The 20,357-nt window shown below is 35.4% G+C and overlaps 1 protein-coding gene across 1 annotated transcript; it reads right to left on the bottom strand.

Annotated features, from left to right (window-relative positions):
- Positions 1 to 904: 904 nt before the first annotated feature.
- On the bottom strand, positions 905 to 16,767 carry LOC141613514 (uncharacterized). The gene is made up of 6 exons (XM_074432253.1): positions 16,572 to 16,767; positions 16,401 to 16,454; positions 13,048 to 13,294; positions 11,048 to 12,863; positions 10,168 to 10,949; positions 905 to 1,049 (listed from the first exon to the last, which is right to left on the bottom strand). Exons 1-6 carry the CDS (start codon positions 16,765 to 16,767, stop codon positions 905 to 907), a joined length of 3,240 nt encoding a protein of 1,079 aa, XP_074288354.1.
- Positions 16,768 to 20,357: the final 3,590 nt, after the last annotated feature.

Genomic DNA, 20,357 nt, shown 5'->3' with positions numbered 1-20,357 from the left:
ATAGATAAATTAATTAAATGTATATTGATACAGATTGATTAATTCCTTAAAATTGAACAATTTACATATGTGAGTAAGAATATGAATCTTATTGTAATGCGATTAAATGAGATTTTTAGAAAATAATAAGAATTGTTCTTATTCTCTTAATGTCATTCTTACATTTTTAGAAAATCTCTCTTACTTCTCCCATCCCTCTAAAATAAGTTTTAAAATAATATTGTTCAAAATCTAATTTATTTAGATTACTAAAGTAGTAATAAAATTATATTAGATTATATTTTAAGGGTTCTAATAATATATTTAGTTAATATACTATTAGATTTAAGGGGAAGTCTTGGTGCCATCAAGAGGAGAATCTCTACTATTGGGATTTTGGAGGATCATCCATTAACTTGTAGCTCAAGAAGAAGTGAGAAGGAGTCCTCACTTGTGCCCTAAAATCGATTTCAACAATGTAGGGAACTTTATTCTTTCTTTTCTATTTATATTATGTTATGCATGTACTAGATCAACATCTAAACTATGAGAAATTTAGATCAATAATTAAAAGAGTTTAATTAGAGGGTTAAGAATCTTTTCACATTTTAGGTGTGGGGATGGGGAATTCTAACACTATCTAACTCAAAAATTCTAAAATGATAAATATTTGAAAATTTTCAAAAATCCAAAAACATGTTCTTCCCTTTTGTAGTGTAGAAATGTATATATTGTATATATTTGTTGTTTGTTGTTCACTCTTATCACATTGGACCGACTACGCCACATTCGAGGCATGAGGAATATGAAGACCGCATGGTATGAAATTTTTTTTTTTTTTTTTTTTTTTGGGAAATGTAAGTGATATATTAATGCCCAACAAACAATTACAGCCAAAGATATCCTCTCTAGCTCAATACATGACTCATTCCAACTGTGTTATCCACAACTGGACGCTCCTATTACTGGATCCTATACAGCTAGACTTCAGTTGCAAAATGAAGAGTATCTTCACCTGCTTTATAACAACAGCAGGTAAAGGTAATACATGATCAAGTCGACATCTATTCCTAGCATACCAGATGCTATACATGACATGAGCCATACAAGCTACAATTATGTGCTTCCTTAACAGGGACCGGTCTCTGTATCCTATCCACCAAGAAATCACGGACTGGTTAGGGATAGGGCAATCTAACCATGCTGCCATCTAATGCTTGCAATGCTGACTGAAAGGACATACAAAAAAAAAGATGATCAATGGATTCCTCAGCTACACCACACAGAAAACAGCAATTTCCTTGAACAATATTCATTTTCATCAGTCTATCTTGGGTTAACAATCTATTCTGAGCAACCAGCCATATAAAAAACGCATGCTTGGGGAGAATTATCCTATTTTGAATCCAAGGGTTCCAGGTGTTAGAAATCAATAATCTCATTAGTTTACATATTCATATATGAATCAATTTATTTGCTCATAAAATAAATACAAGATCTTATGCATGCAAACTTAATAAAAGGAGATGGAAAAATCAATTTCTCACCATCTTATTTTCGGCCATTTGGGCACCAACAAGATCTCCTTCTTGTTAGTTCTTGAGCTTTCCAACAATGGATGAACAAGGTTCAAATTAGAACCTCTCCCAAAAGCATATACCGAAGGAATACCCTTAATAACCAATATTATTATAATCTAGTAACAATATTAGTCTTACTTAAAAATGACACAAAATATTAATTTGTTCTCTCTTATTTCGGTCAAGAGAGAAGAGATTTGTGAGATTTTATTTCTCTAAGTATTTCAACAAATTGTAGAGAGAATTTTATTTTCTTACACTAGAAAAACATGTATTAAGTTGTGAATGAATAATAGAGGAAAAAACCCTCTAACCTTTCTCTTAGAAAACCGGTTGGCTTGGGTGGAGGGGAGCCAATGTATGATGCTCATTTTCTTCCCAACAAAAATAGGTTTGCATGGCTACTATTAGGCTTTAATCATTGTGTTTTTTCTTATTAAAATAATCAACACAATTTATCCACTAATACTCCCTCCAATATTTCGGTACATACAAAATAAAATGGAAGGTCCATTTTATTTTGTGATTTGTCAATTGTGACATATGTGACATGTTACTTGACATGTGAATTTGTAATGTATTTTTAACATATTAAAAATCAACATACTCATAAAATATGTCATATACAAATCCACTAGTAATTCGTAATCACTTGTACCAAAATGGTTTATTAAATTATAAATTACAACGTCTTGTATTTATAATAAATTATTCATTCAATTTCAATTGTTTCGTAAACAATAATTTTATCTAAGTAATAAAACAATTCGATTACTTAGATCGTATCTCATTTAATCAAATTACAATAAGACACGTTAACTTTACTCACAAAATCATCCGTCAATTTTAAGCAATCTAATTAACTCGTATCGTCATACGATTAATTAAAAAATCAATTAAGAGTATTTCCCTATAGGTATGACCTAAGGGGATCAACTTATCACCATTGTCGCACGACAATAATGTCAAACTCTAGTCAGCCAATCATTACCGATATGTGTGGACCAGTTGACTGTAAAATATTACATCCCACATGTATTCTTAAAATGAGATTTAAACATCTGATCATCATGATCGACAGTTGTGATCGCATTATTGTCGGAGGACACTTATTCCAACAATCTCCCACTTGTCCTCGACAAGTGTGCGTCACCAATTCTCTTATCCTATTACTATCTCCCACTCAATGCAAGGTGTCTTTCAGGTCGTACTTGCAAGTGAACATATCTAGAGTGGTTTCCTCGATCTGGAGAATAACTTATTGACCGGAGTTATATACCATAGATACCTTCCGAGCGTGGCCACGCATTTCCAGTTCATTACTCCTTGAGTGGCCTGAAATATTGTTTTAACCCTGACAAGGGGGTGGACAATTCCTATCGCACTATTCCCTTCGACTAGCCACAACCATCATAATCCAAAATATGCCCATTTGACCCCATTTACGAAGGTCGTAGTAACATAAATCAAAGTTAATCTGAAACTGTGCCACCTTAGGCGAACAGTCTTTAGTCAAAAGAATCGACTCATTAGAATAATATAGTAGCTCTCGCCACGACCAGGCTATATAAATTTGCCAGAACTCTATAAGCGGTCATAAGGCCCGACAAAGTGTTCCTAATATCCGCTATGTGATCGACTAGTCATCTCACATGACTCTATGGCACTTGAACTTGCCATCAATCACATCACACTCTAGTCACTTCGAGACGTCACCTCATACAAGTGACTATGGGCGAATACCATGTTAATCCGGGTTCACTTTAATGGGGTTCAATATTGTCTCTACAACCCGTTTGGATGTAACAAAGTATAAAAGGAGTTTTCAGATTTAAAAACTCGAACGACAAATGTGATTATCACATATGAATAGTCAATACCTGATTACTACTTCATATTTTTATAATCTATTTTCATCTTATATGTAGTTGTTCATCTCAATGTAATTGAAATGACATATGACATGACTCATCATGTTAAGCCCATGAGAAGGCTTTGGTTAGTAGGTTTTATCAACTTCTTGTACGTAACTCAACCTTACTACATACTCGTTTTCTTTTGTAATGTATACATTTGCATTACAAAACTTTCTGAGTACGTGTCTAGATCCAATCTAGACATAAGCTCTCTAGCCTTAGAATAGCTCCCACTGTTTTCACAGTGTGCGAGATCCATCCTCTTGCACATCTCATGATTGAAATTGTACTCAATTTCCGTTGTAAGCATCTCTCATTGTTCTTTATTGCCTAGAACGATTCTAACAAATCCATTTCTTAAATAACATAGCCACAATGGTTCCTTAACCATCTTTAGGTGTTTTGAATACGGTTTTTGTCCGAAACCTTATACAATCTCAACAGTCATTAGTGTAAGCCCTTACACAAATTAGTGAATTGCATCAAAACACTTAACTTTACACCCTTAATGCTTCTCCAAGCACTTAAGGATAATCTATATGGCTATTTGGTAACTATTACTTAAATTCGATTTTGAAACAATTCATCATACTCAAAGTATATGAAGCGTTATACATCATTACTCATTTAATTGATCCGGCAGCGAAAGCAAATGGAATCAATCAAATATGTTCAACTCGATTGAACTAATCATGAATCTTATCAACATAAGACTTCTTATTTGACGCTAATATCATGTAGATTTATCTCCATAAATCCGGATATTAAAGATGTGTTATAATACTCCAAAAGTCTTAAATCATTCCCAATGATCAATATGTCATCCACATATAAGACTAATTAAAATTACCGTAACTCCCACTAAACTCTATGTATAAATACAACTTCTCGACTTATCGAGAAAAGTTTTATAACATGATCAAAACATTGATTCCAACTAATTGATGTCCTACTTAAGACCTTCTCTTAAGTTTCACATTATCTTAGGATTGCAAGAATCTACAAAACTCAAGATATGTATTGAATACATACTTTCTAATTGAAGAAGTGGGTTTTAGATTCACTCACTATATATCTCATAATGAAACACAATCCCTAAGAAGATCCAAATAGACTTAAGCATTTCAACTAATGCAAAACCCTTTGCCACCAATCAATCTTTGATATCTAACAATTCACTTGGAATTTATTTCGGATTTTCATGGCTCTAAGCCTTGTATTGAGTTGTGACTTAAACACTCTCATGTAAGTCATATATTCATTACATTCCAGAAGTAACTTGAATCAAACAATTTCTTTGTAAGTTGTAAGCTCTTTACTTTCTTAAAAGTAACATGAATTCATCATCTTCAACAAGTGATGAATTTAACCTCCTAGGTTTCGAAGAAACAACGTCATGTAGCCAAGAAAATACAGTTTCTTGCGACATACAATTTCATACAATTTTTGACACAATTCTTTTGTGGCTCTTTCATACAATTTTTGACACAATTCTTTTGTGGCTCTTGAATATTTTCTCCCACTCTGTCTTCTAGAAATAAACTTTTATTCTAGAAAGACAGCTTCACGAGCCACAAACCCGTTGTACTCGTGATTATTGTAAGAAAAAATGAGCATTTGTTTCTTGTGAAAACTTACAAGCATGGTACCCTACCATTTCATATCTCATATGATTCGTTTTAGATTTAGTGGAAAAATAATTTAGACAAAATGATAAAATCCCCAAAAGGATCAAGTAACTCAAAGTAACTTGATTAAAGTTCAAACTATATCGAATAGGGTTTGATTTCTTTATCCAACCACACAGTATCCCATAATGTGTGCTAAGAGAGATTAACTTGTGATACTATATCACATTTCATTTGGCTTATATCAAAGTCTTCACTTTGATAATCCCATCACGACAAGATCGTGATTTATGGAACTCTTTGAACTTCTTCAAAGATTTCTCTATTTACCTTATTAAGTGAACACATTAGTGTCAACTTAAATTGTTGGTAAAAGAAAATGATTAACCTATTCTGGATCAATGATTTACAACCTCGATCTCCTTTTCAACCAAAAGCACGAGACATCTTGCTTTGAATACAAGATACGCATATACCATAAGATTAACAATCTAATGGTTCCAAGAGTACTCGATAACTCTTTGCGTTCATCATTCCATAATTTAAGGTTTAATCTTTAGTTACCAATTTGAGTCTTGTATCATCTACATGATATGTCATTCTAGTTTGGTTTAGAATATAATCACCTTGATAATGGGCTAGCCATACATCAAATCATGGTGTATAGGGTCACAAAAGTGAAACCTCTTTTGTATCTTAACAAGTTTATATTCTTATTTAGAGTTAATGCACTTAAATAGTCATATTTAAGTACAACTTTAAACCCAAAAACTAGATTGAGTACACAATGACTCTATCTCTCAACATCATTGTTGCTAGTCGTTATATTCTAATCATCCTATGTATCAAATACAATAATGAAAACCACCACCGGTTTCTAATATTGACGAAGTAGTACTAGCAAAATTTATGTCAATCAAATAAACATTTAAAGAAGAAGGTCCCATTAGATGTCCCACAACTAACTTGTTGATTCTTCAATAATTTGGGGGTAGTTTCCTTTCTAGCGTCCAACAATTAAGACAATGGAAACTTTATCGGTCGGGATTGATAGGTTTAGTATCGTTATTCTCAATAACTTTACTTTTACCATTACCTTGTATCAATTCCATTCTAGTTTTACTTCTTTAAACCTCATCCTTTTCTTAACGGTTTAAGAGAATGCTCCCACTCATTTCAATGAGTCTTTGCTTAGAGAAGCAAAATTGAATTTCATGAAGACTACTCTTCAATTCATTCGTTTAGTCTTAAAACTTTCATTGAAGTGGTTGCGATATTTTGGTCAATTTTGATTTCCAACAAATCTAGTTACCAAAATGATTTAACGTTTCAAAGTACTTAACTCAATTAAGCATATGAGAAACAATTTATTATAAGTAGATATGTTAGTCAAGAATCAAAAACCCTTTTGATCACGAATAACTTTTATCTATAGTCTTCACAAGAGATCCTTGCAATGGATAATACGAGGTTTTTAGAAGAAAATTTCAAATTTGTCTTTAGTTACAACGTTTTAATGGAGATTTGAATTAAAATCGAAATGATATCGTATAAATTGAGGTAAAGAAATAGAACAATATGATAACGGAATAATGAAAACAAAACATTCATCGTTATAATAATACTTGTAAATAATTTAACAAGTAAAGCATTTACATAGTGACCTCTACCCAACTATGATAAATGATTCCAAGATCCAAATTCATATTAACTTGGGCACGGTGTAGCCGATTCATCCCTTATCAATATAACTCGGTGGATTAACTCTTTAATCGATTCTACTTTTAGAACTCTTGGTCGATAAAATTACATTAATATTTATCTTTAGCCCAAAACACATCCGGTTATGGTCGAGAATACTTTTGTTGAGTTCAACCCAAATTTCGAATAAATGTGTCCATGATCCAAATTCACATTAACTTGGGCACGGTGTAGCCGATTCATCCCTTATCAACATGAATTCGGTGGATACACATTTATCACCCACTTCCCCTACGTAACAAGGTTTGTACCCCGGTGTGGCCGAGCGCACTCCCTCATGAAATAGGTTTTCATTGTTTCTACTTTTTGGTAAGGCTAAGTCTCAATTGTTTATTTTTAGCGAGAGGTCATGTCAATTTATTATCTATCACGTTTTAAGTGAACTAAAGAGGTGAACTACGATAATTTTAATTGACACGGTCGATAAACTCGATTTATAAAAATGCATGTTTAGTTATGGAGATTTAGCGATGCATGCAAACATATAAAGAAAATGCAAAGCATAAAAATAAAATCCTAGTATGGCCTTCCTAAAATAGTAAATCTAATAAACTATTACAAATTCGGAAACCAACTCCATTGGTCCCTTGAACTTCGGTTTTGGCACGTATCTCGAGGTAACACCATCTTTAATGGATCGCCTTCTTAAGTGGCACCGTCTTCAAGGATCTCCGGAATAAATAAATTACATAACAAATTACATAATTTCCTATTATACATTTGTAATTAAAATAAAATAAATCTATTAAATTACAAAACGGTGATACGAGATCACAATAATTACAACCGAATCGATATTCCCATACATTTCGGGTAATACCAATTAAAACTAAGGCCATACTAAGTAAAATTTACATAATTCAAAAATTACATGAAATTAAAATATGACAATCATAAATAAAATGCAGCATTATAATATGTATGAACATGCTTAATTTTATGCTAAATCGCCTTTAAAGAGCCAATATCGTATATTAATCGGTTTTTACGGATTTGCGTGATTTAACTTATTAAAATCACAATAATTACATAAATTCATATTTATGTACAAGTTAATTACCCTAACCATCTTAGGACTCAAAAATTAGTCTTCACTAATATTTTGACAATAACTCAACTTGATTTCTTAATATTGTTCATTATGGACCAAAAATATAAAATTTATGCTATAAACTTCAAATTAAATCATAAAAATTTTAAATAATTTCAAAATTTGAAATTTAAACTCATGAACATTCTGGAAAAATACCATGACACTCATAATGTTCAAAACGTAGGTTAAAAATTTCGAAAAATTATCGAGAAAAACAATGTTGCGGTTTATCGGTTTTAACAAATATGACCATAAAAATACGAGAAAAATTATTTTCATCAACTTTTCACTTTTAGATCTGAAATATATGATAAAATTCAATATGTGGCGTTTTTCCCTTAGTCATGAAGTATGTTTTAGCATTATTACTAATTATAGTCACTATTTATGTGATTTTTCATCAAAAATTCATAAATCATGCAAAAAGACTTCATTATAGCCAAATATTTTACACACATCTTGTAAAATTACATGTGACAACATACTAAATTTCTATGACCAGATTCGAAATATAACTCATATTAACCTATTTACCCATTTAAATACGATTTTAAATTATAAAATTCATATTTTGAGCAAAACAACTTATTTTAACATGAACATTTACAGGCCATCAGTAGATAATATATGTGAAAACATATCCAAAAACCACTGAAAAATTCGAAGTTTATCTCTTTTTCGTCCAAAAATGACATTTTTATCATAAAAATCACATTTTAATGCCAATAATATATAAAATGAACAATAAAATCCATAAATAAACCAAAATATCCCAAAAATCACTTAGGACCAGAAACTTTTAACATGCAAAGTTATTTATAGGTTTATCTTCATAAATCCAAATTAATTAGTTTTGTATGTTAATCTTATAACTCGGAAAAACCATAAACCGATTTGCATGCAAACAACCTAAGGCTCTGATACCACTTGTTAGAAATCAATAATCTCATTAGTTTACATATTCATATATGAATCAATTTAGTTGGTCATAAAATAAATACAAGATCTTATGCATGCAAACTTAATAAATGGAGATGGAAAAATCAATTTCTCACCATCTTATTTTCGGCCATTTGGGCACTAACAAGATCTCCTTCTTGTTAGTTCTTGAGCTTTCCAACAATGGATGAACAAGGTTCAAATTAGAACCTCTCCCAAAAGCATATACCCAAGGAATACCCTTAATAACCAATATTATTATGATCTAGTAACAATATTAGTCTTACTTAAAAATGACACAAAATATTAATTTGTTCTCTCTTATTTCGGTCAAGAGAGAAGAGATTTTTGAGATTTTATTTCTCTAAGTATTTCAACAAATTGTAGAGAGAATTTTATTTTCTTACACTAGAAAAACATGTATTAAGTTGTGAATGAATAATAGAGGAAAAAACCCTCTAACCTTTCTCTTAGAAAATCGGTTGGCTTGGGTGGAGGGGAGCCAATGTATGATGCTCATTTTCTTCCCAACAAAAATAGGTTTGCATGGCTACTATAGGGCTTTAATCATTATGTTTTTTCTTATTAAAATAATCAACACAATTTATCCACTAATAATCCCTCCAATATTTCGGTACATACAAAATAAAATGGAAGGTCCATTTTATTTTGTCATTTGTCAATTGTGACATATGTGACATGTTACTTGACATGTGAATTTGTAATGTATTTTTAACCTATTAAAAATCAACATACTCATAAAATATGTCATATACAAAATCCACTAGTAATTCGTAATCACTTGTACCAAAATGGTTTATAAAATTATAAATTACAACGTCTTGTATTTATAATAAATTATTCATTTAATTTCAATTGTTTCGTAAACAATAATTTTATCTAAGTAATAAAACAATTCGATTACTTAGACCGTATCTCATTTAATCAAATTACAATAAGACACGTTAACTTTACTCACAAAATCATCCGTCAATTTTAAGCAATTTAATTAACTCGTATCGGCATACGATTAATTAAATAATCAATTAAGAGTATTTCCTTATAGGTATGACCTAAGGGGATCAACTGATCACCACCGTCGCACGACAGTAATGTCAAACTCTAGTCAGCCAATCATTACCGATATGTGTGGACCAGTTGACTGTAAAATATTACATCCCACATTTATTCTTAAAATGAGATTTAAACATGTGATCATCATGATCGACAGTTGTGATCGCATTATTGTCGGAGGACACTTATTCCAACACCAGGGAACATCAGCAACTTCCTCTGCCAACCAAGAGTAGCCCATATGAACAGAATACTCCTTATCAGTCCCCCTCCAGGTCTCATTAAAAATTAAATGCTTGAATCTGTTTTTAACCTCAATTACACGTTTCCAGGCCCATCTAGAGCATATAGAAGGTTCATAGTCCTTCCATACTCTATCTTTTATATAAATATCATGCACCCATCGAACCCATAAGTGGTCTGCTTTCTTTTCCACCCACCACACATACTTTGAAATGAGAGCAATATTCCACTGATACAGGTTTTTCAATCCAAGTCCTCCTTTCCTCTTTGGCTGATATATCTGGTTCCAAGCTACCAAATAAGGACGTTCTTTATTCTCATTACCATACCATAGAAAAGCCCTGCAAACTGATTCAATCTTCTTCAGGACCATTTTAGGAAGCATGAAGATCATGGCCCAGTAGCTATGTAATGAGCTGAGAACAGAGGATATAAGGACTACTCTCCCTGCATAAGAGATTTTCCTAGCCCCTAACCTCTGTATCCTCTCAGTGACCTTATCTACTAAGCATTGACAATCAAGGACCCCCAATCTTTTAGGCATGATTTTTATCCCCAAGTATTTGAAAGGGATGCTAGCTATCCTCATACCAGTAGCTATCTCTATAGCCTGCACTATAGTATCACCTACCCCATTGCAGTAGAAGTTAGATTTTCTATTATTCATATGCAGTCCAGAAGCAAGGGAGAAAGTGCCAAAAGCTCTCAACTTGAGAGAAATAGAGGTTAAGTCCCTCTGCTAAACAACAGCAGATCATATGCAAAGGACAGATGGTTCAAACTGAGTTTAGCACATAAAGGGTGGAGCTTAAAGCCATGAAAACGATGCAGCACTCCAAGCAGCCTGCTCAAGTAATCCAAACAGATAGCAAACAACAAAGAGGACAAAGGGTCCCCTTGCCTTAACCCTCTTCTCCCTTTAAAAAATCCAGAAACTTCCCCATTCAGAGACAGAGAGTAAGAAGGGGAAGACACACATTGCATGATGAGATTAATGCTACTAGTAGGGAATTGAAGATGAAGTAGCATTTCTTGCAAGAAATTCCATTCAATTGAATCATACGCCTTTTGGAGATCTATCTTCATCAGGATTCTAGGGGAACAAGTTTTCATGTTGTACATCTTAATAAGATCCTGACATATAAGAATATTTCCCACAATATCCCGTCCAGCAACGAATGCACTCTGAGATGGATGAATGATATCAGGTAAGATGCCACTTAGCCTTGAGCATAGAACTTTAGCCATACATTTGTAGATTGTGTTACAACAGGCTATTGACCTGAACTGAGTAACATTTTCAAGGACATCAACTTTTGGAACCAACGTGAGGATGGTATTATTGGCTTCCTTCAACACTTTCCCAGAACTTATCATATTCCTGACTGCATCACATATCTCTTTACCTACTATAGGCCATGAATCTTTAAAAAACTGGCTACTATAGCCATCAGGCCCAGGGGCTTTAGTACCAGGAATAGAAAACATTGTTGTCCTAATCTCATCATCAGTGACATATCTGGTAAGTATCTCCTTATGCTGAGAGGTAAGACACTTCCCAGACCTAATTACTCCCTTATGAACAGAAGTCACCTTCCGTGAAGAACCTAACAAGCCAATATAATACTCCTCAAAAGCTGTTTTAATCCCCTGAGGTGTTGTACACAAGGTCCCCTCATTATCCTTGATTTGATACACCCTATTATGAGCCCATCTTCTCTTAATACTAGCATGAAAAAATGCAGTATTCTCATCCCCATTTTTCACCCAATTCTCTTTTGCTCTTTGAGCCACAAAAGAATTCCTGGCCTTAGTTAAGTTAACCAGATCCTGGGCACATTCTCTTGCAGCTTTACAGAGGTCAGGATTCATAGGATCCCTGGTTAGCTGATCCTGGAAAAACTTTAGGGAGAGCTCAGTAACATGAGTGAGGTTCTCAATGTCACTGAACTGCTCCTTATCCAACTTCTTTAACTGATGCTTCAGCCCCTTCAATTTCTTCACAATTCTATACATGGGTGTCCCCTGCACATCAATGTTCCACCCATCTTTCACCACATCAGAAAAATTTGCAGCCATGGACCACATGTTAAAATATTTAAATGCAGGCTTCTTCCTCATATGAGTCTCATTCAGTGTAATAACACACGGGCAATGGTCAAAAAGACCTTCAGGAAGAAATTGAGCCATTGAAACAGGATAGAAAATGAGCCATTCATCATAAACAATCACCCTATCCAATCTACTATAAACTTTAGTATCACTTTCATGCTTGTTATTCCAAGTGTAGAAAGACCCAGTCACCTTAAGCACATGCAAATTACAGACATTCATCATATCTCTCATTGGTGCAATCTCAGCCCAAGTGACATCAACACCTCCAATTCTTTCATCCACAGAAGTTATACTATTAAAGTCCCCACAGACTAACCAAGGGCCATCAACAGTTAGACCATATACTTTAATGCTCTCCCAGAGACTTTCCCTTTCCAATAACTTGTTAAACCCATACATTAAAGTGAACCAGAAATAATCCTTCTTCATTTTATCATACACTTTAGAGTGAATACACTGCTCAGTAATATTAAGGACATCCACCTGATAGAGAGTAGGATCCCATAACAACCACACACGCCCACCAGGATGGTGACTATTATTTGTGCAAAGAGACCAATCACTACAAATATTAGTCCTAACAGTATGCCACTTACTTTCCTTTATTTTTGTTTCTAATAAGCCAAATAACCCTAAATTATTCTGATGAATAAACCATCTAATATCTTGTTGTTTATTTAGGTAATTTATACCACGCACATTCCAAAATCCCAAGCTACCCATTTTCAGAGCTAGTGACTTGAAACCCCGGTTTACTTCTACTTTCAGTTCTTGCTTTTTGCATAGATAGATTCAAAGCATCCATGAAGGTAATGCCTCTTGGAGTAAATAGTCTAGGCTCCCCAGAGTCATTCCTCAGCAGTTTACTTATCAATCTCCTCGACATTGATTGACCATCCACAATCCTTTCCTGACCTATAACTGGAGTCTCCGTTGTTGCAACTGGCTCCACCATAGGTGTGACCACTGTAACAGAAGGAGACACAGGTTTAGTTACAGGTTTTGCAATAGGTGTCTGAGTTGGCTGGGCATTTTTGGTGCTAGAGACAACTGGTTTGGCCTGTGGTTTTGCCTTTGGCCTCCAAACCTTTTGTACCTTTTTAACATCAACCCTAACATGGTATGATATTTCCAAACCTTCTTTTTCTTCTTATATGTTAATGACAATGTGTCTTCTTTTTGTTTGATGCGGTACAAACCAATGTGATTATAGGAGTTGCATTTAGATTTTATGGCATACTAGTGATAGTAGCATTTGCATTAGGTTGTATAAATGCTAGTTGCATCATGGCATGTAGTTGTATAATAGGAAACATTTTATGAAAATGTGTAGTTGGGAAGCTTGGCAAGTGTGTATAGGCCCTTGTAGATAATTTTTCTCCTTGAGACTTTTTTTGCTAGAATACCCTCAAAACACTAGGATGTGTCATACTAGTATCTTTTGACCCATGGACTAAGTCTTAGTCAAGAGTACCTTGTGGTGTGATGACTCCTTGAAAACCGTTTATTCCAAGGTGACCCTTGATGCCATGCAACCGTTCTTTCATTTCTATCATCATGTTTTACCAATACAAAGGGAATGGGCACAAAAATCTCCAATTTGAGTTCAAGTACCAAAGTGAAAATCAAAAAAGTTTGCAAAATTGCATCAATGAAAAGAGGAGCAAAAATAGACGCATATGCTTCAATAAAAGTGCCCTTGCTACAAAATGGGGTTACTTTGAAAATGTTCAAAAAGAATGCAAAGAAATTGCCAAGTATGCAATTGCCAAACATCAAAAAAATGGTAAACAAATGTTCTCAAAAGTCGAATAACCACAAGGAATTGGGGGAAAAACAAAACAAAAGAAAACTACCATTATGAAACTCAAAGCATATTGATCCCTTTTATCCATTGTTGATCCTTTATTTGTTGCATGGTGGAGAGGGGACGACCCTTCTTCTTGTCTAGGCAAGAGGGAGAATTCCGCGATCCTACAGTGTTTTTAACACCATAAGGAACCTACTCTTGACAACAACATTTAGCGATTTGGGATAAAAGTACCCTAGTTTGACATAACTTGGAGGTGATTTGTTTGTATCCTTTTAGACTTAGTAGCTTGGAGAAATGATATCTACAATGGAATGTGTACCCTTAGATTGCTTCCCCTTTAGATGATTTCCGCCACTTAGATGAGGAAAGTGGCTATTCTTTTGTAGATGCATCCATTACTTGTCTTATGTGCTTAATGTTTGGATGTATCGCCATTTTGGCAAGCTCCACCTTGCCTTGTAAGAAGGCATCTTACCTCATAGGTGTCTTGTTGTGAGTTGAAAGGGCGGAGTGAGACCCGCTAATTGTTTCACATCGGCTAGTAGTATTAATAAGGGTAATAGTTTTAGTCACCTCTTTACTAGGGACGAGCAAAGGTTCGGTTTGGGGATATTTGATGTGACCCATATTTGTGCACATTTAGTCCCCGAACTAGCCTCGTTCCTATGCTTTCTAGTGCTTATTAGCGTCGTTTCTTATCTTTAGTTCCCTACTTCGCATATTCTTTGAGGTTTTGTGTCCTTGGTAGGAGAGGATTGCTAGCCTTGCATTTATGGAGCGAAGTGGAGCTAAATGGAGTGCATCTAATCACCAAGCATCAAAGAGGAGATCATTATTACTAAAGGCTTAAGTGAATAAATGAAGTAGAATGGGCAATGATGAAGACCCCCACGACCTCCCAACGATCCCCACGGATCCTTAGGTAGTCAAAGAAGAAGAAGAAGAGCTGATCAAAGATCTGGACGTCCCGAACTCAGGCCGGGCGTCTCAAGCCTCAATCCGGGCGTCTCACAGTCAGGTCGAGCAGATCCCTGGGCAGCACAAGCTTGTTTCAAGGCCAAGTCAGGTGGCTCTTTATGAGACTTGCAAAGCACTAATCTTCTTCTTAGGGACCTAATCGTCATTTAAGCCCTTAGTTACCCTAATACTTGTACTTAGTATAAATACCCCATTGTGTTAGGGGATTAATCACCAAGTTATAATTTAGCATTAATCAATTTTTGATATTACTAATCATGTTGTATTCACTCAATTCAATATTAATCAAATCTTAATTCCTCTTGAATCATTCAAGTGTTCTTAGTTTTAGTTGGATAATTTGAAGACTATTTGGGTTTATTGAAGACTTGACAACTCTTCATAATTCATCAAGTGTTCTTCTATTATTCTTTACTTATTATTTGGATCATCCTTAATTTGGTATAATCCCTTTTACCCTTGCTTAATTATTGCTTTACTCATTCATCATGTTTAACTTTGCTAATATGATTGACACCTTTATTAGCATGTTTACAATAATCATGAGTGAGTAGTCTCCTAGCTAGGGTTAGTGGGGGATTAGGGGAACTAAAATATGGGGGTAGATCCATACTTAATCTAATATGTTTTCATAAGATTGCTTGCTTGTTGTAGTTTCAACTTATGCACATGTTATGCTTGATAAATTGCTTGATTAAAAACCTTGTATGCATATATCTCTTATCTATTCAACAAGACTTGTAAGATATAAACTAACTCGAGTCTTATTAGACCATGCATAAAAGTTGAATAGGAAGAAACTAAGTCGACTTGTAGGTGTTGTACAGTCTTGACCGACTCGGCTCCGGGACCCAAATCTTCCTAGGAATTGTAAGAGATAAACTAACTCGATTCTACTACAACAATAATTTGCTTGCAACTATGTAAACATGTTTGTATGATCACCACCATGAATCCCCTATGAACCCATGACACCCTAGTGCCTTAAACTATTGTTTACAAACCCCTATTTTACTTACTTGTTTTACTTTCATTTCCTTACATTTCATTGTTAAGTAGTTTAGTTTGATATCTCATATCTCAACCCAATTTATGACACCCTAAGACATAGCTCTCTTCAACCGATAACTTAATTTAATACTCATCCTTTGGGATCCGACCTTTACTTGCCACTCTACTAAGAGTAGTTTATTTAGTTTATAAATATTGTTTTGGTTGGTTAGCTTAGACGACAAAGTTTCGAACTGTACCAGAACTCAACCCATGGTATAGTTGACTTACCCTGATTCAAGTAAACATCTAGGGCACTTTCCCTTACCTTGTCCCACCATTCCCCTGCAGCATCTCTCAAGTAGAACGCAGATTGTTACACTTTGAAGTCCTCGGAACAATGAACCACTCCCAAGATGTTCTCCATCTCCCTATGCCAATTGTCGAGCAAAATTGGCGCACCAGTACCCATGTATTCCTTTGGGTTGAAGCGGGATATCATAGTGCTCATCTTGGCAAAGTCTACCCCGGCACCTTTGTCTTTCTTAAACCTCTTTAGGGCCTCAGTAAGCGCATCCTGATACTCAAGCATCTTGGCAATATCATCCACACTCATCTTTTGCGCCCTAGCATACATGGCAGATCTCTTTGGCGGCATATCTTTGAGCTATATGAGGAGAGATAAACGTAAACACATAGCCAACGACTCAAAGCATATACGACCCGTACAACACCTACTCGATCGAGTAACTATTCCACTTGATCGAGTAGAGGTCACTCGACTGAGTTGCCCACTTACTTGATCGAGTACCTCAACTCCAGAACCTGACCAAAACGTACAACAAAACGCACTAGATCGAGTTACATACGTACTCAATCGAGTAGCCCCCACTCGATCTAGTATGCCTCTTACTCGATCGAGTTCCCCAAAACAGCAGCTACTGCCCAACGTTGGCATATACCCACTCGATCGAGCTTAGCCCACTCGATCGAGTCCACCCTACTCGATCGAGTATCCCACACTCGATCGAGTCATGCCAACTTTTTTAACTACCCGCATGCCTTAACTTAATAACTTTTCGCAACAAAATATATACGTATACAACAAACGCAAACATATTATTCACATGTTACTATTATGCCACATTATAAATCTTCCATCATGCAACATGCTTTCCCACAACATTTATCATATACATCTACTTCACCTTTTCCACCACATTTTCCATTCCACCATAATCATTCATCAAACATTTTCATATTACATACTCATCCAACATATTCAATTGAACATTAGTAAACACATAGTGATCCCATGACACCCCATAGTGACCGGTTCAAAGTTGTAGGTCGAGTTCGCGACTTTAGGACGTCTCCCAAGTCTTTCCATTAGCTCCTAACAACTCCGACCCGGGTTCATTTTAGTTTGACTCCCTAGGTTCATTAGATTCATTAGTTACAAGTTCCAAAATCGTCGCTCTGATACCACTTTGTAACACTCTCATACACCAAGGTGCCTTACCAAGACCACCTAATACATGAAAGTGCTACCATCTCGGTCACACGAGGCAATGTATTTCAAAAGGACCATAAAAAAACGTACTTTAATAGATAAGTTTAAAGTGATACATAACCAAAACCAAAACTGTCAAAAGAAATACAACAGTTTCAAATCCAAAACCAACTAAATGAAATGTAAAGTTTGATAACACAGCGGAAGACTCTAAATGACTCGTGGTGACTCAATCCCAACTATCCCTCGTGCATCCATATCATACCTGCTCACCGTCCCCAAACGAATAACCATAGTTTTTTAAAAAAATTAAACGAGGTCATTTACTGATTACACAAGATAAAGCAATATAAATAATACATACAATCCTCCAACACCGTCACATCACCAATCACCTGACTAGCCTGAAGGTCTAGTCCTGCCATATTACGGCCGCAACGAGTAATCCACACCGCCAGGGGGGACCACAACCGCTCCTACCTAAGCCCCGCTCATCAATACCGAGCGCAAACCCATTTTCCTTAATGTGCACATCCCCTCTTATGGTGGGTTCCACAAGGGGCGAATCAAGGGCGTGAAGTCACTCCCGCAAGTGACTCCACTAAGCCGAGGGCGCACCTCGTGAACCACAGACAAACAACAACAACCAAATACAACATCAACAACTACCAATTCAATAAGATATAGATCAATCACATTAATCAACCATCACAACCAACCAATTATCCAATATACATGTAAACAATAACTGAGTAGGGAAACCCTACCTGGAAATGCATTCACCAATATCATCACAATCAGCAAATCAGAAACGTTCCTCTTCGAAATCACCTCCTATCAATCATACAATCATACAATCACCATCTAATATCAAAATACTCCCAAAACCCCTAAATTATGCAATTAGGGTCTCAACCAAAATCAATGAAACAATATAAAAACTATACTAGGATCTTACCCACAACGCGACGGTCTCAACGGCGTAAAGAACCCTTGATTCCGACGACACAAGCCTTAAGATTTTATAGCAATAAGAGAGATGAGAGCAACGTAACTTTGTTTTTATCTTTGTGAAAGTTAGAGTAGGGTAAAAGTGAAAAGAAACTGACGCAATATGTTTTTGTATCATTCTCACGTTGTTATCAAAACCCGGCAAAACAACCCGTAAAACCAACTTACTCGATCGAGTAAATGCTTACTCGATCGAGTGGCCCCTCCTTGATCGAGTACCTATCAGACATAACACTGTTTCGCATGCAAAACTCCCTTACTCGACAGAGTAAGCCCTACTCGATAGAGTATCCAACAACACATAAAACCGTAGTATTACACTAGGTTTATCCACTTCCCGGGCTCATAGTTCAACAAACTCCTCGCCAACCTAGTAACTAACGCACCATAATCCAAGGAGCATTTCTCTGGCTTAGTCATTCTTTCAAAGGCTAAGCTCACAAGGGACACGACACTAAATTAAAAGTGCAGCTCATAAACGAGGTTGAGATAAGAACTCAAAAGTAATACCTTGGTGGAGTTAATCTTGCTTGGGTAGTCCCTCCCAAAGAGAAGAATGGTTATGAGGCGTAGGAAAATCCTCAAAACGGGGTGTTCTACGTCATTCACTTTCATGGCACTCACTAAGGCACGGTTGTTGCTAATGTAGAGGCCAAAGAACTTTGTGGCTTTCATACTCTTCCTCACCTTATCATGGGTGCAGGCGGTCCTCTTCCCCACACTTAAGTGATCTGCGAACTCATCACTAATCAACTGAAAAGGAGTGTTCTTGAGCCTAAAGCTCACGGAATGATCTGCCTTATGGTACATGCAGGAACTTAAGAAATTGAGGGTAAGGTTACGTGATCGGGTGAGATTGTCGTCGTGTCTCCCAATCAAACACATTTATATTCTCAACAAACAACTAGTTAGTGGTTAAGTCGAGGTGGATCCATGGGACGGTGTGCTTTGGGTTCTAAGTCTATCTATCTCAATTTATGCTAGTGTCACAATTTGTTTGGGTTTGTAGTTGTGTTCTAGACTAATGAAAGTATTAAAGTAAAATAAACAATAAAAGGAAAGATGTAAACAATTTATTAAAAGCACTAGGGTGTCATGGGTTCATAGGAGATTCATGGGAGTTGATCATGCAAACATGTTCTCTACTAGATGCAAGCACTTATTGTTGTGATGAGATCGAGTTGGTGTATGTCTTACAATCCCTAAGAAGGTTTGGGTCCCGGAGCCGAATCGATTAGATTGTACAACATCTACAAGTCGACTTAGTCCTTCCTATTCAACTATATGCATGGTCTAATGAGACTCGAGTTGGTTTATGTCTTATAAGTCTCATTGAAAAGATGGGTGATGGGTAAGAAATGCAAGGATTCATAGGCTTAGCAATTCATCAAACATAACATGTGCATAAGTTGAAATCACAACAAGCAAGCAATTTAATTATGAAGACATATTAGATTAAGCATGAATCATTCCCCATGTTTGTTTCCCCTAATTACCCATTAACCCTATCTAAGGAAACTACTCACTCATTATCATGGGAAACATGTCATTAATGGTGTCAATCATCACAACAAGTGTAAACATGATAAGAGATTGAGGAAATAAACAATAAAGAGAAAGGGTAAAAGAATTATACCAAACTTGAGATGATCCAAATAATAAAGCAAAGAATAAGAGAAGAGATCGAACTTGATTGATTGATGAAGAGTTGTCAATTCTTCAAT

Source organism: Silene latifolia, chromosome 11, assembly GCF_048544455.1.
Source record: "Silene latifolia isolate original U9 population chromosome 11, ASM4854445v1, whole genome shotgun sequence".
Taxonomy (NCBI): Eukaryota; Viridiplantae; Streptophyta; class Magnoliopsida; order Caryophyllales; family Caryophyllaceae; genus Silene; species Silene latifolia.
Note: the sequence above shows the minus strand (reverse complement) of the source record. Positions and strands in the feature narration are given on the sequence as shown.

Excerpts from the sequence above, each read along its gene's own strand:
- LOC141613514 (XM_074432253.1), bottom strand. The coding sequence starts at position 16,767 with ATGCCGCCAAAGAGATCTGCCATGTATGCTAGGGCGCAAAAGATGAGT. Across the intron at positions 13,295-16,400 it reads AGATGTTTACTTGAATCAGG|TGGTCACACCTATGGTGGAG; the intron begins GTAAGTCAACTA and ends CTTCTGTTACAG. Across the intron at positions 12,864-13,047 it reads GTCACTAGCTCTGAAAATGG|TCACCATCCTGGTGGGCGTG; the intron begins GTAGCTTGGGAT and ends CACAAATAATAG.